The 22,631-nt window shown below is 32.2% G+C and overlaps 2 protein-coding genes and 2 non-coding genes across 4 annotated transcripts; 2 read left to right on the forward strand and 2 right to left on the reverse strand.

Annotated features, from left to right (window-relative positions):
- Window positions 1–3,518, forward strand: LOC108194734 (protein LAZY 1). Its single transcript, XR_010285432.1, has 5 exons — window positions 1–108; window positions 186–255; window positions 890–1,664; window positions 1,936–2,200; window positions 3,200–3,518. It is a non-coding gene; the product is annotated as a protein LAZY 1 (transcript).
- Window positions 3,519–4,392: 874 nt separating this feature from the next.
- On the reverse strand, window positions 4,393–11,320 carry LOC108196408 (sphingosine-1-phosphate lyase). The gene is made up of 15 exons (XM_017363676.2): window positions 10,916–11,320; window positions 10,769–10,814; window positions 9,718–9,869; window positions 9,449–9,508; window positions 8,773–8,997; window positions 8,501–8,642; window positions 8,337–8,387; window positions 8,172–8,263; window positions 6,945–7,071; window positions 6,311–6,326; window positions 5,651–5,758; window positions 5,510–5,564; window positions 5,282–5,428; window positions 5,085–5,163; window positions 4,393–4,752 (listed from the first exon to the last, which is right to left on the reverse strand). The coding sequence occupies exons 1-15, from the start codon at window positions 11,119–11,121 to the stop codon at window positions 4,630–4,632; spliced, it is 1,629 nt and encodes a 542-aa protein (XP_017219165.1). The 5' UTR covers window positions 11,122–11,320; the 3' UTR covers window positions 4,393–4,629.
- Window positions 11,321–18,803: 7,483 nt separating this feature from the next.
- LOC108194308 (probable WRKY transcription factor 75) lies at window positions 18,804–20,731 on the forward strand. The gene is made up of 2 exons (XM_017361258.2): window positions 18,804–19,290; window positions 20,441–20,731. Exons 1-2 carry the CDS (start codon window positions 18,944–18,946, stop codon window positions 20,619–20,621), a joined length of 528 nt encoding a protein of 175 aa, XP_017216747.1. The 5' UTR covers window positions 18,804–18,943; the 3' UTR covers window positions 20,622–20,731.
- A 136-nt stretch (window positions 20,732–20,867) lies between these two features.
- TRNAV-AAC (transfer RNA valine (anticodon AAC)) lies at window positions 20,868–20,941 on the reverse strand. The gene has a single exon. It is a non-coding gene; the product is annotated as a tRNA-Val (tRNA).
- Between the last annotated feature and the right edge of the window lie 1,690 nt (window positions 20,942–22,631).

A 22,631-nucleotide genomic window follows, 5' to 3' on the forward strand; every position in this document is an offset into this window, starting at 1 on the left:
GTTCACCCTTCGAGTGCATTATCAGCATTTACATACGCAAGGTGCAGTTGCTCATCAGTATCAAGGGTATCAAACATACACCTCTAGAAGCAAAGACAGATTATGAAGGTAAGTTCGTTCATGGGCTTAAGTATTAAATCCAGTCATCCTCAATTTAATTTTGGTACTGCATGATTGTGTTGCAGTTATTAGGTTGGATGCATCAGAAGCTTCGGCAGACTAGTGGCGAAACACTCAAGGAGTATTCCAATATTGGTAAGTATCCATCAAAACTTCTCTTATATGCATGATACAACAAGAAGACATCCAATTAAGCTTAATTTAGGATGATAATGAAGTCTGCACTCAGGTCTGCAGCTATGTTACCGGACTCTTCATTTTGTCTCGAGTACCCATGTCGAACACTCGACACTTGGACATGAGTAGGGACACTCCGACACTTATATTAAGCCAAAACATATAAAATTTTCAAATTATTGCGGGTCCGACACTCCGACACGTATCCATGTTGGACACTTGTTAGCCGAGTCCGGTAACTTAGGTCTGCAGTCTGCTAATTACACCAGTGATGTAAAAGTTTCACCCGCGGATGTTAAGTCCAGGGAGAAAACGTATCTATAAATCAACCCGCATGCAGTTAAGCTCTAAAAAAGAGTGGAGACCTTGGTTCAGTTTATAAACATAAGGACTATTACCAATTGCACCAACAAATCGTGATCTTTGGGGGGCCACATGTACAAAATGAATAAATAATAGATGTTAGTCAAGTACAACTGTACAAGTATATAGAACTCTGGCTGCAGCTAAACTAGCAGAAAATCAAATTGCTGACATAGTTCGCCTTTAGTTGCATTTCTTGACTTAGGAAAGCCTTGATCTTGGTTGACAGGGCAGCCATTACTTATTTACTTGATGAACAACAGTACTACTACTCAAACCCAAATTATTGCTCCAGGACCTTGAGCAAAACACAGATAGAAAACCATCTGCATAAATCAGTTTTCAGGCCAGAATCAGCAGGAGAGAAGAAGGACCTTGGAGAGGAACCTTCTTCTTTTTCTGAACTCTTCCATGGTTTTCTTTCAATTGGTACGCTTGGTACAGACCCAATTATTGTCGATCCATCTACACCAATATCATCCATCTCTGTTGAGAAGTTAGCTGATGAAAGAACTGAAGTAACAGAAAGTGAATTAAGGCTAATAAATGAAGAATTGGTAAAAGTTCTGGGAGCTGATAGAAATGATGGTAGCAATGATTCATCTGTTACTGATAGAAACAGCCATGCCACTGCTGGACGACGCAACCAAGAAAGCACTATTGGTCTTATTGGCAAGCCCATGGAAGGAGCTGAGAGTAGTATGAAGGAGCCAATAATTTGTCCACTCCAGGGCTACCTTTTAAGCGCGGAAATGGGAGTGCCAGATACAACAGTGTCAAAGAAGGAAAAGAGGACATCACTTGGAGAGCTGTTTCAAAAAACTAAAGTGGCCGAGGAAAATTCTGGTTTCAGTTATGAGAAGACAGAGAAGGAATCAGATAAATCTGGCATGAAGTTTATGAAAAGGCTGCTGAAGAAGAAAATGATTCATGATTCCTCGAGAAGTTCAACCTCTTCTAAAGGAAACTCTGATTCTGCTAAAGCATACAAGAAACGGCCTAAGGTACGTTCACTGATGCCAATAGTCACTAGGAAACACTGAAATAGAATGTGAAGAAGATTGACATCTGTATTGAATGCAAGACTTTAAATAATGAACAAGTAGATGTTTATCTATATAGTTCAATTATAGAATGCAGTCCAAATTTTACTGATACATCATTTCATATATCCTTGGTTGACAAAAACCAGGAATTATTCCTTTGAGAAATAACTTTGTATATTCATAGATGATCAACATGTGTGCGTTTTAATTATATGAAGCGATCATGCAGATCCTACGCATGTTCCACAGGAAAGTCCATCCCGAGATCTCAGTGGAACTTGACAAGTTACAGGTAAATGGTATGAAGAACATCATGAATGAGGGCATCAACAGTGATAGAGACCAGATGAACCCTGATATCACAATATGTCCTCAAAGGGTTCTGTATAGGAATGGCACAGGGCCGTGCAAGAGCCGGTCTAACTTACCCCAAGGCACCGATGCAAGTGATTCACAGGGGAACAGGGAGCACTGGATTAAAACAGACACAAACTGTATGTATCACATTTTTACGACGTTATTCTACTAGTACTAGATGATCACACATGCTATATTCTCTGCACAATACATGAATCACATTCACAACTAGTTTGAGGACTCATGCATGTCTTAAAACTTAATCAACTGCACAAAAATTCATTCTTTCAATTATGCTATATGAGATAATTGAGCATAACATAACAATTCATCCGTACTGTAATGGTCAGCATGAACATGTAATAGATTTTAACTATGTTCAATGTTCTGTTTCAGATAAATACAGTTTGTTAATAAAGCAAACATAAGTTGTGTTCACTATCTTTCAGCTGAGAAACAAAACTATTTTTTTTTAGGTTAATTATCAAACTGGCAACTAACTTCACACCAATATATCATCCGAGACACTATCGAATTTTCGATCTCATTTAAAACACCGTTTTCAGAAATTGTATCAGTCTTAAAAATAAAACATTAAATTCAAAATTAAATCAACAGTTTGACAAGTGTTACTCATGGGACTTTAACAGAATAGGCTGTAGAGATGATGTAGGTATGATTAATTGAATTTTCACGTTCAAAAAAATGGGTAAAATTGATGGTGGAAGAGATAGGTTATGAAAAACCCTAATAATCCATATACATTCATTTTTTGGACGCGGAAATTCAATTAATTGTGGCTACATAATCTCTATAGCGTATTGTGTTAAAGCCTCGTGAGTAACACTTCTCATACTGTCGATTTCTTTTCAAATTTAACGTTTTATTTTTAAGACTGAGATAATTTCTGAAAATGGTGTTTCAAATGAGACCGAAAATTCGAGAGTGTCCCGGATGATATATTGATGTGAAGTGAATGCCCAATTAGATAATTAATCCATTTTTTTTTTATCTTGCTTGAAGTTCCGCAAATGATTAGGTGTCACGTTGTCATTGGTCACTCCCTCATAGCATTTGCTCAATTGTTTAATCCTCTGGTCTTTTAATTAACTTAGTAAGTATTCATCTTATACCAGACTTGGTGTTGGAGCTGTAAGAGACAGAATGGGGAGCTGAAGCTGAGATCAAAACTTGTTGGAATTGGACAACTTGTTGGAATTGGACATTTAGTTAAACATTACTGCATGTAAGATACTCCTTTCCTTATCAAAACTGTGTGATCTAGCAGTGTTATTTGAGCTTGAGACAATGATAAGAATAAAAGAGGTTTTGTCATGTAAAGTTTTAAAGGTTGCTTGTTTGAGAATGTTATGATTGTAATATACGAGTATTTGAAATACTTTCTTAAAAACAATTTAATGAAATATTTGATTGTAGAAATTTTGTTTTCATTCCTGTTAGATTGGGCCTGTATTACATAAGAAATATATTTTTAGAAAATTAAGTATCGAATAAATATTTAGTTTACTGCATGAAGTTTAACTTAAAACGACAAAATCAAACAGCTACTACTGAAAGTGTATATCCATGAAACCAAAATTATTGATAAAGGAAAAATGACAAAATCAAGCACATGAAATTCAGTGATTGACAATGAAGTACCATGGCCAAAATTTTGAAATAAAAATTGCTGAACATAATTTCCAAGTGGGTCATCCACTTTTTCAAATGTTCCAGAACACCAAACTCAATTTTCAAGTACACCATCCACTTTTTCAAGTACACCAGCCATTTTTTCAAACACTCCATAGAACCAAAGTAGCTTATTCTCTATGACAAAAAAAAAAAAAGTTGCTTATTCATAAACGATAAAAATATTTTTTGTTGATGCAGTTACTATTCTTAAATACATGTGTCAAAGTACATCAAAATATAAAATTAATACAGACATGTATTCCATATACTATGTGATTATGTCTATACTTCATGACTATAGATATTGTGCTCACTGTCATAAGTATATGTATATCTAAAAATAATAATTTAATAATATAATGGACTATGTTTTATTCAGAAAATAAAAAAAATCTTAATTTAATATAAATAGTTAATAACAGAAATTCATAATACTTGAAATGAAGTTGAGATAAAATCATTTCATATCAAAATAAATTATTGAACAGAAATCAATTCAAGTTTTCAAGTACCAACTTCTACTAACATATTTTATACCACCGAGGTTTTTAAGTAGGATTCATTTTAAAAAAAAGTCCGAAGTAAAAGAATTTGTTGAAATATAATGATAATATAATGCGGAAAGATTGATACATTGGTAATTAGAATATAATTAAATTCATTAGATATGTAGTTCCATCCAGGAAACAAGAAACTTGGGCAATAACACAACTACAATAAGCTACCCATGAGTTCTCCTGTAAATCCTAGCCCATGTCTGGGTAATACACGTGTTTATGAAACAGATTTTCTTTTTTCCCAGACTTCCCAAAGAATACTTTCCGCAAACAAATGAAACAAGATATATGATCAATGAATCAAGGAGTTTCCATCAGCACGAACTATCCATAAAATCCACTAGCAAGTCTCCAACCATGCCTCTATCTGGCATCTTTCCTGCAGCACCATATATTGGAGCAAGCCCCCCACTTACTGGACCAGGATTTTTTTTCACCTAAAACCAGAATAGGAGAGGAAACGTTAAGTGTCTTTAGTCGGAACTTATTATTTCACTTGCTATATCATTTAGTATTCATATTATAAGTTCAGTTGAGAGTTAACTGTCAACTGCTCAATTTTACTGTAACTAGTCTGCTGCTAGTGCATTCTAAATATAACAACTATTACAAGATAGTATACAACTATCAATACAGACTTGTTCTACCGCTTGCATTTAGACTGATATAATATGCATACACAGATGTTTGAAAAAAACATAAAACACAAAAAAGGAATGCAAGTAATCAACATTCTATTATGCATTCAACAAAGATTCAAAGAACTTACAGTCTGTACGGAATCTTTCAAATCCTTTAGAAAGCCATCAATAACTGGCACATGTTGAAGGGTGATGCAGATATGTATGCTGAGAGAAAACAATGAACCTATACATTAGTACAAACTATAGAGTATATACTGCAACACGTATTCACTACTCACTAGGGTATCTTTCTGTCATTCATCATTTTGTATCAAGGGACTACCTGTTAGGTCTTTGCAACGCATTGAGGTGCCAACCTTTAGATGACATAATATCATTAACTTCGAATATGTCCAGATTGTTAGATCCAAATGCGACAACTGTCATGTCTGGCCTTCCAATAATATACAATTCTGAGATTTCTTTCAACCTGCAAATCAAAGTACACTGATGAATGAAAATCTTGATCTGTAAACCCTGAATGAGTATATGGAAAATAATATATATTTACCCTTTCTGTAGCCTCTTTGAAGCTTCCATAATCTCTCTTGTGTGCTCTAGATACCCTTTACATATAAAAGTATATTGATTTAGTCCACAAAATAATGAAATATGTGCAATTATTAACAAGAGAAATGGGTTCCATAAGCACCTTCCATCCCTAGAGACATTAAGGCAGCCCAAGCTCCAGCAATCAAACCTCCAGGCCTGCTACCAGCTATGGTCGGAGACACATAAAGTCCACCCGTCCACTCAGTAACTACAGAGTGATAAAACAAAAAAACACATATTTTAAGAACAATGTCAGATTTTTCAGTGTTACCAAAATTGTTGTGTCACCATACGTGGTCACAGTACGGGTATATGTGATACCTTAAAAAACACCACTGTGCAAATTTTCTGAGTTATTAACGAATAATATAATTGATGGCTTGTGCTCATATACCTGAAGGGCTAAGATTTATAGACATATAACATGCAACAATTGCAGGTCAGTCCACTTGGCTTGATGATAAATGTGTGTGTATGACGGCCAAAATTTGGTTTCCTTGGCAAGCAAAGTACAAATTAATAACTTCCTGTTGCTTAATGTTACCAATGAGATGATAACGCTAATAAATTATCATGTGCCAAGCCAATGCGTTGTCATCACCAAAATTATGATAAAAGCATGATCTCTTTCATTTTTTCTTTTATGTGCTTCCACACATAGACGCCTCATATATAAGAGCGTGGTCCCAGAACCATCTGGAAGCTAAAAAGTAAAAACACTCTACAAAGATTCTCCCTTCTAATTGAGAAAGTAACTTACCAGCAACAAATTGGCACTGTCCAAGATGGAAGCAAAAAGCCAGCGAGTACCAGCACACACAGTTCAGTCACCAGCCAAAACAAAATGTCACATAAAAAATACAAGTATATCTCAATGTTAGAAGCCAATATAACATACAAATTATATGACTAGTTTCATGAAGTGAACTACCACCAGTAACTAGGACACATGTAGGCTGTAGCTTATATCTACCAATGGCATAGCATAATATGAAGAAGTTTCAAATTTACTGAATCTAAAAACAAGAGACTTGAGAAGAGAACAATACTCTGTACACTTCAAAATAAGTAATCATAGCCTCTTTAAGTTCAAAGAGGCAGCCTGGCACGTAATATAACTATCTGACAGCCATTGAACAATTATATGTTCTCATAAACTATAACAATTTTTCCTTGTCAAAAGAATTGATTTAAATCTTTATTAGAGAAAACCACACAACGTCTCCGACTTGATTGTGTGATCTCACACAAATATTATATATGTTCTATGCATTACAAAACTCCTCTTGCTTTTCTTGGGTAAGATGAAGCTACTCAAATTTACCGCTGCCAGCAATTAGGGATAATGATAACTACAATGGTGGAAGGAAGGTACAATTGTTCCGACTTGTTACCTTTCGGATGTCATGGTTTCTGTAGAGAACTACACTTGTCCCTTTCGGAGCCAACCCATATTTATGCACGTCCGCTGATATTGAAGTAACTCCTTGAACGGTGAAATCAAAAGGTGGAATGGGGTACCTGAAACAAAAATGACTTAAGAGAGGCCAGATACAATAATCTAGTTGGTTTTCATTTTTTAAGCTGTAAGGAATGCCTACAAAAACATAGTAGCATATAATTGCAGATCACACATATATCATACATGAATACATAGCTCGACAATTAATTGCACACCATTATCTTTCTCTATACTAAAACAAAGACGGATGATGTCATCAAAGCTTAAGTGTCATCCTCACATCAGCATTCTTATGTGTCAATTCCTCATTAAATCTCAACTTTAAAAAGAATTGTTGTATATAATTTCATCTCCCTCCACTAATCCTCTCTCATCCTCCACTATTCTCTCTCATCTTCAAGTCTCATGCTTTACTAATTCTCTTTCCTTTTTATTTCACATTCTTCTATTATTTCTCGATATATTTTGCACATGTTAATTTATCTAATAATCATTAACTTTATATTTTTAATATTTATACGATACTTAATATTTTTCTTATTCACTTGAATTTTTGATCACTTATTTAAATATTTTCAGTCCATAATCAAATTAATTATTTTTTATAAATTATAATATTAATTAAAATTAACATAAATCACTTATATATTTTGTATTCAAATAATATATGATTATAATCTAACCGGGCATCTGCCTGGGGACTAATCTACTATATACCCATTTTGCAGAATACCAGAGAGACATGTTTGTTTTGTACGGTGGATCAGTCAAATTTGTGTCAAAGCTAATCCTTTAACATAGACTCTTTTTCATCTCTTTTTACTTTTATTTTTTGAGGGGGGCGGAGGGCTACTTATTACCACTATCTCCCTAGCGACTAATAAATCTCATGGAAATGAATTACATCTAGTTTGAAGTTGGTAGCTATATGATACATAACACAAGGGAGCAAGTGTGGTATACACATATACTGTAAACACACAGACACACACACACACACACACACACATATATAGAGGGAGATAAAAGGATGTTAAAGGTCAACATGCTATAAGATAGGTTACCATATGACATTTAAGTAGGAAACTGCAGTTTGTGAGAGCTCTAAGAATGAAGACAATCCAATTAGAGGAGCAAAACTAAGTGGAGAACAACATACCCAAGTTTACGAGCAAATGGCAACACAAAACCACCAAGACACAGGTCAACATGCAAACAGATTCCAAATTTAGAGGCCAATTCACCAAGCTCCTACAGGTATTGAACATGTTGTGAGTGTAAAGTTGAAAAGTACCAGAGACCTACAAATGAGTAAATGTCACACCTCAATAGGATCAATGATGCCATGAGGAAAACCAGGGGCAGATGCAACAATCTGCAAAGTAGTGCTTTCGACATTAGGGGAGGGAGAGGGAAAAAACATGCTTGAATTTCATTTTCTTGAAATGCAAGATAAATAAATTTAACAACCATGCTCAGAAACTATACCATTATAGTGTTTTTGTTGATAAACCGCTTAATAGCTCGAGAATCTGCTTGGAACTCTTTATTTACAGGAACACGCCATAATTTGATATTAAAATATTGAGCAGCCTTATCATAAGCAGAGTGGGCAGATACTGGAATAATCCTATGTTTTTGGTAGTATACGGAAACAAAATCTTATTAGTAGATAATATGACTTCACTGAAATATGGCCTTACAAGTGGCAGACTCAATAAGAGAAATAATCAAACAAGGAGATGGGGGAAGTAACACACATTTCTGGACTTGTGATCCCCTTCTTGGCTTTCATATAATCACGTGACGACTTTACTGCCATTAAGATACTTTCAGTTCCACCAGAAGTCATGTTACCACAAATTTTTCCTCCAGAACATATTTCCTTACTTCCTAATAATGCAGCTGTCATTGCAACCACTTCAGACTCAAACCGTACAACACTTTGGAAGACATCCAAATGCAGAGGGTTGGTATGAGCAAACCTGAAAGATAATACCTCAGAGTCAATCTAAAACTTAAAGTACAGAAATACCTTATCTATACCCTTTTACAGGTAGGTGTATAAGTATGATGACTGTTTAGTTCTGTATGACAAAGGATAACATTAACATGATAGTAAGATGGAGTAAATCCCAGCTACAATCTGATTTTTAACAAGTCAAGAAGATCCTATAGAAAATATTCCTTCGATTGCAACAAATTCCAGGATATATAAATACTTTCTAACATACAGAAGGGTATTAAATAAAGAAATTGACAGCAAAGGATGCAAATATGATTATATTTTTTTAATATTTTAGAAAGTTCTGTTTGTTCTGATAAGTTTAAACTTATGTTTAGAGCACTTGCAGCCTTGAAATAATGATCGGCTACTTATTTTGTATGATGTATCTGTAATTTGTAACAGAAAAAATGAAGGAGAAGTTCACTAACATTGCACAAGCCTCGTTTATCAAGGAAAAATGTCCTTCAGACTCCGTGCCTCCAATATAGCTGCATAAATTCCCAAAAATATTAATTTTATAATATAACAAACTTAAGCAATCAAATGAATATCCTCGCACTAGAAATTGATGATCCTCATCACTCTGTCACTATGTATTCATTAAGGAAAATGATTATTCACTTTGCAACACAGTGAGCTGTGCCTTATGATCAGCTGTTCAAATTTTAGAAAACAAGAAAACAAACAATAGACATACACTGTGCCAGAGCATTTGCCTTGCCAAGGCACATCATTTGCTTTTGCATCTTTCAATCTGTCTATTACTCCAAATCCTAATCCTGTCTTCGGCAGCTCACTTGCCCAACCATCTCTTTTTGATTTATCGGAAGACTGTAATTGATCTACAACCTGCACACCGTATAAAAGCATGTAACTTAAAGCGATTGCTAATACTAGATCCCTTCCTATATGCTGATCGCAGGTCAGAGCCATATGCACCCAAATCCTAAGTTGTCCTATCCTGAACGATATTTGAGAAATTTTTTTTATTAATACTTTTTTTGCCACGTATATTTCAGTTCCAAACTTAATATGCCTCTCGTGTTTGTTTACCACTGCTAAGATCTACAACTCATATTTACTTGGACAAAAACAGGAACAAAATAAACGGAGAATGACATGTGAGCAAGGATTTAGCAACTGATTTTTAATCGTGGACATTCTGTGGTAAATGTATAAGAAAATTATTATAAAATTGTCAAATGGCATACTCTAAAAACCCTCAAAATTCCGCCCGTATTCAGACTTACGGAGTATATAGAAGAACAATAAGAAAAAGGTTTACCCAAGGCACAACCACAACCGAAGAGCAAGTAGCAATTATTAATAGAACTTATAATATAACTCAAGTTACTCAACCATCAGTTATCCAGTACCCACAAAAACAGAAACATCAATACCATAAAGCTTTAAATGCGTACAGCATGTGTGCAAGTAAACTTCAATTAAAATATGCATATCACACACACAAAAATCATTTGACCTGGTTTAATGACACAATTTCCGCCCAATAGTATATGTAAAACAGAGCAGATAATCAACACTCCAACATCCATCTGAAGCCGAAAATCGATTAAAAAAGCAACATCACTATCATTCAATTCACCAACTTACATACAACACTGCCAATCTCTCAGAAACAAGGTCATGATATTCAGGTTCAGATACACACAGCTCAATCAATTCACAGCTAATCGATTCAATAATTACAAACACTAAAATCAAATAAACGTGTAAATATAGCCAACCTTTTGTTTCTCCGCATCAATATATTGTTGTACACCAGGAACCAATCTACACAAAAACAATCAACAAAAAAAAAATCAATTAGAAGAAAATTAATAATAAACAGAGGAGATTAATCAGGGAAAATAAAATAAAAGAGAAATAAATACTTGATAAATGACATGAAAAACCCTAGGACAGTAGCATTGAGTCCCTTATCGTTGACAACGCCGAGCAAAAATCGAACATATTGAGCTAAAACGAGCGAGAAAATCGGGAACACGAGCAAAACGAGAGGCTCGAAATTCGATAAATATTGATTAGCAGAAGCTCGAAACTCATCGACATAACTACACAACCACGACAACGATTCCATCGGAGAAACGAACTGAGGTAAACTGAACTAAAGTGGTCCGAGGATGGATCTAAATACGAGAATTATATTGAGGCTTATATATATGTAAGTATAGAATTGAGGGGTTTGGCGGGTTGTGTAAGAATTGCATGTGAATTCGATGAGGCCTATATATGCTGCTTGTACGTCAGTTCATTTCTTTTTCATCAGACGCCACGAGACAAGACACAACTCAACGAGTTGTTTTTATCGGGTTGTGGTACTTTTTTAATAGGTTTATCCGTTAAATAATATTATATTCTGGTAGTATAAAATCTTATCGGATATTATAGTAGAAAAATGTATTATAATATAGAGCCAGCGACAGAATAATTCTGATTCTCGTAATCTTTTATATAAATGTTTGTTTCTTTTATGAGCTCATTTTTTGTTAAAAAAGGAGTCTTTTCAAAGGAAAAAAGTCTGCTCTTTCGTGCTATTGGCCATGTGTGGCCCGTAATCTTTAGCAAAAGATAAAAACTTATTTGGGAAGAATTTTATATTTTATACATTTTATAATAATTTTTTACTTTTTTTATTCATAGAAATAAATTATTTATTTTATGGAAAAATTTTATATATTTATATATTATTTTCAGAAATTAAAAAATATCTAAGAAGACAGGGTTTGGAAAAATATTTAAATATTAAATTTTTAAATATTTATATAATTTTTTTTGAATTATGAAATTATATTTTATATGCATGCACATGCGATAAACAATGTAAAAAGTCTATGAACAAATGAGACGGACCAGAAAAATATGTTAAATGTTGAAAATTATTTTTGTAAATATCACATCTCTCGACTCTCCCTCGTCGCTTCTGTACATTTTCTTCGCATTTTTTAAATTCTCATACAACTATATTCATGTTCAGCTAATATGACGATTGACGAAGTAAAGTAATTTTTCAGAGAAAATATTATTATCCTAACGTGTTTTAGAGGCCACGGTCTTGAGCTGAAAAAACAATTCACATATGTTTCCAACTATAATAACATCAAAGAACTAATTGCAGGAGAATCTGACAATTATATTTATATTTTTTTTATGCGGAAATGTGTTTTCATTTCTCAGTTGGTAGGAAAAACTTATAGTAATTGATTTGTCGTATTGAATTATGGAGCGGTTTGAGTTTCACAATCATCGTCGCACTGTTTCGACTTTGTGGACACGATAAGGGTTGGAAGTTTATCATTTTGAGCATAAATTTGAGTGAGACTCGACTACGTGCTCGTGATGGGTTATGTTTGGATTATGTTCTTCTCCGAGAAAGTTTTTCAATGCATGTTTATTCACTCAAAACGATTAAGAAACGGATGAGTTGTGATGATCAAAAGTTGTTTTTTTGGTAGTGAAAAATTGGAAAAGAAAGCTAGTATCCCACATATAAAAGAATATGGGCCTTCAATGGTTTTATATAGTAGAACACCCTTGTAGTGTTTAACTTGTGTTAGTGTGTTATGCTCCACCACCTACGTGCGCGCAGGGGTGCAAATTGGGGTTTGGGCTCAATTAAATTAATAGAAATTAATTCTGATTTGATTTCGGATTAATTGCTTGGTTTAAATTAATTCGTTTTTGATTACGGATTTAATTTATAACTACGTCAATTAATTAAACACGTTTTAATTAATTACGAAGCGTAGCGCACAAGTCTTACATTGTCTATATATATTCATTATAGATTAGGGTTTACACACACGAAAATACACAGCCTCTCACATCCAAAAACCCTAGCCGTCGGTTCTCAACCTTGTTCTGGTTCGTCGTAAGTGCTTATTGCATCGTTCAATCCGTTTTATCCTGGGAGGCGATCGTTCATCGCACACGGTGAGAGCGAAATACGCTTTAAGGAGACAGTTACGCACTAGACTCGGATTCCATTTTTATATCCTCCGCTCTGTTTTGTCTCCTTACGTTTATTGTTTTATCACACGCGCGCACACACTCACGTATTGTATTGTTGATTTTTGCACAGTATAACAATAAGCACTTCATCATTTTGAAACTGATGGCTTGCGAGTTGCGTGACAAACTTTCTCCTGCTAACTCATCGGTGATCGAAATAGTGCCAAGACAGAGACCAGTCTATATTTTGTTTGGTGGATATAATTACTTGCATCGGCCCATAGTACATAAAATATTTATGTACTATGAATATGAATATGTGCTATGTACACGGTCATTTATTAGTCTAAATTGATATGACATAATCCAAACTTTTCATTGACATTTAATTCTCTTGTTCTGCTGTATTTTTCTGATAGACATATAATATTACTAATTGATTATGCTAATTCAAAATATGATTTTGTGTTGATGTTAAGTTGCGAAAATATTTTATTTCTAAAATTATTATTTTATATCTTTTAATACAACAGAGTCAAATTTGGAGTATGTAAAATTATCACAAATGATTAAATATTACAAAACATTTTATATAAATGACGGGTTCAAAAGTTATTTACACTGCAGCAAACATAAGTGGAGATATTGGAAAAAAAAACCTTGTGACTATGGAAGCTGGGGAGGCCAGATCTCTCCTACAAATTTAACTGAATCCTGCTTAGACTTCTTTAGATTCGTGCTTTTCTCGAGTTTTGTTTATTCTAAACTCATACTTCTTATTAAGTTACAAAATACTCATTAAAATTTATTTAATAGAAGAATCCGTAAGATTTTTACAGGATTTCACATGAACAATTACCAATATACTATTCTTTAACAATTATTTCACATGCCCATAACCTTATTGTGTTCATTATACATATATATATTAAGTAAAATGTTAGAAATCTCAAAAAATGTTCTCAATTTTTTTTTCGAGATCTAGTTAGTAATGTATAATTGATTCAACTCAAACTAATAATAATGAGACCCCTTGCATGCACATCAACTATTTGATTATAATTAATCATTTGTGAAAAAAATCGGAGACAAAATTTTGATTAACAAACATGAGGAAAGTTCCATAGACACCTCTATTTCATCCGACCTCACTCATACTTTTATACGCATTAAATATGATATTTTGACTATTACAATGTTTGAGATGGGAGGCATCGTATTAGGTCACAAATTTCTTATCCATTCAGCCTCTCACTCTTTCTCTTGTATATTAGCAATCTAGTGCGCGTTATATTATCCGACAAAATAGACTTGTTGAGAGAAAAAATAAATTATTATGAAAAAATAATTAATTATATGCTTAATAAGTTAAAATAAAATAAAAACGGAATATATTGTGTGATTTTTTAAAAATAGAACTGCAAAAGATTGAATGACTATATTTATTGGGATAACCGCAAATTGAGAAATTACTTTTCTTGAAAACACATTATATAATTTATAAAGACAAGATTTGTATGTAATATGTATGATATACAAAGTTGTTTTAAAAAATAAAATATCGATGCATAATTATCAATTTTATTCCAAAATAATTAGAAAGGACTGTCGTCATCCTTCATGCTTTTTTTTTATCATGTAGAAATAATTTCGTTAATAATTGTCTAGTAATTAGGATGAAAATTACTTAAAAAAATGACAATATCACGTCGCAAGATAACTTATTTTTAAGTAACATAGCCTCCCGCATTTAGCTGCTCCAACCAGAAGAATCACTTTTGAGTTTTGAGTGACAAATCTGAACGTGCAACTACCACACGTAAGAAAGAAAGTCTCGACAATCACAAAGAGTTCCGTGTCAAATTATACAAGATATGCTGCTTCTGCTTTGAAATATACTCGTTTCGTTTGATATTTTGAAACATATTTTATAAGTTTTTTGACTGCATAATTAAAATTATTTTTTTTTTAATTTTTTTTAAATAAAAACATATAATTGATATTATAATTTGGAATTTTTTTTGAAAATAACAATTTTAACTAAGCAGTCAAAAGACTTAGAAACGTGTGACAAAAAATCAAACGACTTATATTTGAAAACCGAGAGAGTATAAAATACACTAACGTGTTTTGGTTCTCCGTGATATCATTATACTAATGGACTTGCAATTACTACTACCTCCGTCCCAAAAAGAGTGAGCTGGTTTGACTTTCACGGAGATTAAAAAAAAAGTTGCAAGTTTAGTTGAAAAGTGGGTAAAGTGGTGGGACCTATTAATATTTAATAATAGATTTGAGATAGTGGAGGAAAGTAGTGAGTGTAATAGTGTTTATTTAATAAAAAGAGAGTATAAAATAGAAAGGTAGTGGATGTAACAGTGAAAAGTAGTGTTCAAAAATAGTAAGTATGATAGGTACATTCTTTTTTGGATGTCTCAAAAAAGAATAAGGGTCACGTAAAATGGGACGGAAAGAGTATATTTTTGCGCAACTTTTAATTTTAACGATTATATGTCAAATCGTTAGAGAAGGGCAACTTCAGTAGATTTATATGTTTTACTCATGTCAAAGAGTTCGAACACTAAAAATGGAAAATTTATTTTATGAAAGTATTTTAATTTCTTAAATAAATATAGCTATTATAAGCTCTTTCAGGATTACTCGTGATACTTATAGTCAAACTACATCATAGTTCAATAACAAAGACTAAACATCATAGTTCAATAACAAAGACTAACGTAAAGTTATACTCCAGACGTTCAAAGAGGAGAAGAATCCACATTTCCACAAAAATAGATTAATACACAGGGCCAGGGTACGTGTGTTGAATATTCGAATGTTTCACCGGTCTAGCCGCATCGACTATCAACAGTTTCAAGTAAAATGAATTGAGAATTTTGAGGTTTCCGGCTCATGTTCGTATGCGAACGTTAAAGTGTTATTTGGAAGCGTGTGGTACTCCTCCTTTTTAGTTGTTATTTTGATTTTTTATACGTAATTTAAGTTGATTAAAAGACATATATATACTTATTACTTTTATAAATTTTAATTCACAAAATGAAAATTTTAAAAATACCAAGTAAAAGTATGTTTTATTATCATTTTAAGTTATGTGAAAAAAGTCAAAGTGAGAACTAAAAAAAAATTAAAGCCTTTTAGATTTATATATTTCAAAGAATAATATAAAATTTATATTATACAATTCAAAAGAGGACCTACATAATGCTTACGAGGTTAACAAAAATTTGAGAAGACATTCTTTCTTTACAAGCACTATATTCTTTATGAGTGATGTTACTTATCCAAATTATAACCGAACAGAAACTATTATCTGCAGGCATTAAGATTTAAGAGTACATTGCTAAACATGAACTAGGTTGATGCAATACCAAATATGGTTTTTTCTTTTTAACAAGGACCTGGAGGCTGGAGCAATGCAAATATGCCATACCAGACAGTACGTTGGCCTCGTAAACATAGACACAGTATGCACTGTATGGCGACAACAATTCATGTGACACATGTACTCATAAGTTAGACGAATAAAAAAAGAATTAGGCCACGCCTGCTATATAAATTTAGCTTCACAAATACTCTGATTGTAATTTGTGAGTAGTCTGATTTCGTTTTGAATATGACTTGATTCTCTGCAGATTTGACACTATCTCTAATTATGTGGGTGTTTGTTTAGGATTTTTAGGTCCATCTTCTGGATTATAAATTAGGAGCACTTATTCGTACCGTTTGTGTAATAAGTCAAAAAGCACTTATAAAAAATTAGGAATGCTAACTTTTGTTTCAGGACTTCTACTTATTTTCCAAACACTTTAATCACTTATAAGTCTTATATATCTTACTTCTAATTTTTACTCCACTTATTTATTTTAAGCAAGAAATATTGGTGGTGTTTGGCAATAAAAGCCCGGCTTCCGGGATTATAAGTTATGAGCACTTATTCGTACCGTTTGTGTAATAAGTCAAGAAGCACTTATAAAAAGCTAGGAATGCTAGCTTTTGTCTCAGAGCTTCTGCTTATTTCCCAAACACTTTAATCACTTATAAGTCTTATTTTGCTTCTAACTTCTACTCCACTTATTTATTTTAAGCAATAAGCACTTATTTTAAGCTCACCCAAACGGTCCCATTTATTTTAAACTCACCCAAACAACCCCTATAACTTCAATAAAACTTTCGCCGATCTTTTCTGACTTTTCGGTCGCTAAAAGACAACATACTCACGAATTGAGACAGTTTTATACTGCAACTAACTTAAACTACTCCGTATAATAATATTTTACTCTTTTTCTATGATAGTGTCAATCGACCCGTACTAAATATCAAATTTCATATATTTAACTCATTTTGATAATTTTACTTCGTCAAATCATTTTTTTATATTTCTTTTTGAAGTGTTACATCTAATTTTTCACATTTTAAAATTTATCAAAATTGATTAATGAGTTCCAACATTTTCCTACTTTTCTTTACTTGTCACGCTATTTTTACTATACAATCTCCCTTTTATATATTAAAAATTAATAAGTCTCACTCTTTTCTTTTATACACCGGAACGGAAGGAGTACCAAACAACGGTACCTTATATTATAAATATATCTAATTATATATGTTCTTCTCGTTTGTTCATTATAGACTTTGCCTTCGGCATTTACCATGAGCTCCATTGTTAGTTAAATGTTAGCGGAGGAGATTATTGGATTCGGTTCGAACCTGTTCGAGAATGTTAGCAGAGCAGATTATTCGACTCGATTCGAAAATAGAGTAGATCAGCTAGCTGCCTAGCTCACAGTTCTGGTAACATGTATGCATAGACAGCTGAATGGTTAATTCAAAGATTGGTGAAACGAAGCACGTGCATGCTACATATTTGATATTTCTCTTTGAAAACCTCTATGCATGCATCGATCGGTTGTTGAAAAGCTAATCAAAAAATTGAATTTAAGTCTGTTGAATACTGATACATGAGTCTCTTTGTCTTTACACCATAATATATTTATATTTATATATAAATAAAAATTGGATTAAATCAAAAATGATAAAAAAAATGATTTAAAACTAGAAATTCGTTGGTTGTATTTTTTATGAATAACTTATTTTATTGTAATATTTTTATTATTAATATTAATTTTAACACTAAAATAAATAAATATTATTTTTATTAATTTTTTTAATAACTCACAAATCACTTATAATATAAAATTATTTAAATAATAATTCAAATAGAACATTTATCATATTAATTATTATCACGTGAACTACCCTCCTTATATCTTCTTACTCACTCTATCCCAGCAATTTCTTTAAGTTAGTTTTTTACACCTATTTTAAGACTCATATTAAGTATAATCTTATAATAATTTTTTAAATTTTTTTTCTCTAAATAAAAGTTTACACGTTAAATTTTTGTTTAAAAAATTAAACGAAAATAGGAGACGTTATGAAATTATGCTCAAAATACTTGCAAAGTGTAAGAGTATACAGCCTGGGGGAGGAGTATATAAATGTGCGGAAATTCTAAAGGCACAAAATTGGATATAAAAATATTCATATAATGATTATGTGTCAGTTTTTGATTAAAATAGATCCTCTGTATATGCATTAATAGTCCCGATCAAAATTTTACACCTCAGTTGCCACATTATTTTGTGCAAGATTCTGTACTCAATTTTGTGTAACCCTACTCATAAATGTATTTTATGTTATATTCCAAACGTGCTTTTACTGCAGCAGAAAATGAATAAAAAGAGTTGAATGGAATAGTAAACCACCAAATAAAGTAATCTTTTCTCGCAATAAGCCGCCGCCGCCTCTCTTCAAAATCCATTCTCTGCTTCCAGACAATCTCTCCTGTCCATTATATATTGACCATTGCATTACATCTTATTCTTCTTCCTAACAATACAAAGCTTATATATCTCCTTAATTTAGCAGTCATGTTTCATCAATCTCCAGCTTCACACGATCAAATCTTGTCACTCAACAACATATACGATATTTGTGATGATAAGAGCAAGCAGCGGAATGGGAGCTTCTTGGAGCTGATGGCAAGCATGGGAGGCCCGGCTGCAGCGGCTATTGTGTCTCGAGATTCTTCGAAGCAACGGAGAGATCATGATCATCCGAGTAGTAGTGGTAATGAGGTTGATGAATTCAAGGAGAAGAAGAAGAGTAAAAAGTGCAGATATGCTTTTCAGACAAGGAGCCAGGTTGATATACTTGATGATGGGTACAGATGGAGAAAATATGGACAGAAGTCTGTCAAGAACAATAAATTTCCAAGGTAATTAATCACTAACTTGCTGCTTAATTATACTATCTTGATTACCTAGAGCAGCTTTATTAAATTAAACTAATTATGATGCTCCATGTAGTTTAGGGGATAAAAGACAAAAAATATTGGACGGAGGGAGGAATTGTTAAGAGTCCATTGAGAGTCTGATTTGAATAAAAAGATTTGAACTGCTCCGTATAATTGAGTTGCAGATGATAAGATAAGCAAGCACCTAATGGAACTCAAGTCCAACAGCCAACAATAACCTCAGAAAAATAATAGATTTTTAATTGAAAGGTTAATTAACTACAGGTGATCATTAGCCTGTATTGCTTTTTAAATAAAGAAAGTGGTAAAAGTATTCTATTCAACGCTTTGAGTTGAACAAGTGCATTTTATTACAATCCTTTTAAAATGAATACTTGCGTATTTAATTGAGAAAATTGTAAAAGGCAAGCCACCGGCAGTTAAAGCTAATTGACCAGATGCATCTATAGTGGAGAAAACTAGTTTGAGTACCGGCCATTCCACACTAATCCTGTTCAATCCTACATTGGACCGATTGGGTGAGGTTAAAATAAGTGCTTCTTGCTTAAAGTAAAATGAGCGAATTAGATTTTAGAAATTAGTTAAGATTTATAAGTGATTAAAGTGTTTGGGAAAAATGTAGAAGGCATGAAACAAAAGTCGGGAATCCTGACTTTTTATAAGTGCTTCTCGACTTTTTACACAAACGGTATGAATAAGTGCTTCAAACTTAAAATTCCAGAAACGGGGCTTTTAAGTCTCTCCCAAACACCCAAATTATGTATCAGGTTGTATTGACTGGCGTGTCTGGGGCGGCTTTTAAGCCGCTTATGAGTTAAAAATTACGAAAAATTCTATGTGTATCAGAGTTGTGATGCCCTTCACTCTATCTTCTGAATGATCTGATATAACAGAGTGACTTGCATGCATCATGCCTGTGGTTACAATCTCAGAATGCTATTATGGTTTCTGGTTTACTTCCAGTTCCTTATAACCAATGTGGCATTATGTAAAGGAAATTTAGTATATGTTATTTGTGAATTAATCAGATATTACAAAATTGGCATATCGATGACAATGATAATTAGCGTGTAAGAACTAATCATCTCTTCCTTTTCATCTCCGATTGCAGAAGCTATTATCGGTGTACAAATCAAGGGTGCAATGTGAAGAAGCAAGTTCAGAGGCTATCGAAAGACGATGGAGTTGTGGTCACAACTTACGAAGGGATGCATTCTCATCCCCTCGAGAAATCTACTGATAACTTTGAAAACATCTTGACCCAGATGCAAATTTACCATACAACAAATTAGCTACATCATCCATTTGAAATTTACACTTTTTCTGTTACACTCTCTTTAGAAGATACAGCAGAAGATTGATTCAATTTGTTCAAGAATATGTAATATCCAGTTGATCGGAATGCCTTTACCTGTGTTAGCTTCGGCTTATCTTTATCGTCGTTCACACACTATAAGAAAAAGAGACAAATTTTACCTTTTACAGTAACTAAATTTTGAAAAAGTTTAACAACTAGAAGTCTTTAATGCAACAAAATATGGCTTCGCCCGGGCTCGAACCGGGGACCGTCTGTGTGTTAGACAGACGTGATAACCAACTACACCACGAAACCTTGCTGACAACTGACAAGTATGGTAACACGTCAATCTAGAACAATGGCATCAGAAAAGGAACCAAAGAACATGCCAATATTTAGTGAAAATGCTCCGTGCACATTCATATGTATAAAATTTTGTATATAACTAGTGAATAAAGCCGCCGCGAAGCGCGGTGTTATAAATTTTATGTAAATTTTAATATAAATTAATATTATAATAGCATAAAAATTATTTTGAGTCATCTTCGAGTTAAACATATCACTAATAAAAAAATATTATAATTAGTATAAAATTCTTTTTAAGTGGTCATCATGTCAAACACAATACTAATAATAAAATTAGTTCGAACCGTCCTCCCATAAAAAACAATATTAATCCATAATTATTATTATTATGATAAAATTAAAAATTTTAGTATAATTAAGATCAAAATTAGTTTGAACCGCTCTCTTGTCAAACACAATACTAATAAAAATTATTCTAATTATGATAAAATTAAAAATTATAATTGGATAAATATTATTTTGAACCATGGTCCCATTTTAACAAATAATATATTATAACATAGAAAAAAATTTATTTTAGCCACTTTCCCGTGAAACATAATACTAATAGAAAAATTATTATTATATAGATAAAAATTAGTTTGGGCCGCCTCCCATACCCGTCAAACACAATACTATATTAAGAATCATTTACATTATCATAAAATCAATATATGATTCCTATTTTATATATATTAATTTTTGCTATTAGTTTTTTTAATGATTATTATCTTTACAATCCTTTATTTTTTATTCGAAATTTAAGAAAATTATAAGACTAAATTGAAAATAAAAATTATACGTATTACCTTACAAATCTTAAATATAAATTGTATTTTATCTATGATTGTTAGTTTAAATAAATATAATCCTATTTTTTATAGGATTCCTAAATAATAAAAGAATTGTATTACCTTTAAAATCCAAAAAAAAACAAAAGAATTGTATTAATTTTTGGAATCCTTGAACCCGATTTTTTTAATTATAACTATATTTTCAATCTGAAATTTAAGAAAATTATATGAAAAGAATTTTATTGTTTTTAAAATCCAATAAAAAAACCTTTAAGATTCTTGAACTTGATAATTTGTTTGGGCCGCCTCCCGTGCCCGTCAAACACAATATTATATCAAGAATCATTTACATTATCATAAAATCAATATATGATTCTTATTTTATATATATATATATATATATATATATATATATTAATTTTTGCTATTATTTTTTTAATGATTATTATCTTTACAATCCTTTATTTTTTATTCGAAATTTAAGAAAATTATAAGACTAAATCGAAAATAAAAATTATACGTATTACCTTACAAATCTTAAATATAAATTGTATTTTATCTATATGATTGTTAGTATAAATAAATATAATCCAATTTTTTTTAGGATTCCTAAATAAGAAAAGAATTGTATTACCTTTAAAATCCAAAACGAAAAGAATTGTATTAATTTTTGGAATCCTTGAACCTGATTTTTTTAATTATAATTATATTTTCAATCCGAAATTTAAGAAAATTATATGAAAAGAATTTTATTGTTTTTAAAATCCAATAAAAAAACCTTTAAGATTCTTGAACTTGATAATTTGTTTGGGCCGCCTCCAGTGCCCGTCAAACACAATACTATATCAAGAATCATTTACATTATC

The sequence above is a fragment of the Daucus carota genome, chromosome 7 (assembly GCF_001625215.2).
Source record: "Daucus carota subsp. sativus chromosome 7, DH1 v3.0, whole genome shotgun sequence".
In the NCBI taxonomy this organism is placed as follows: domain Eukaryota; kingdom Viridiplantae; phylum Streptophyta; class Magnoliopsida; order Apiales; family Apiaceae; genus Daucus; species Daucus carota.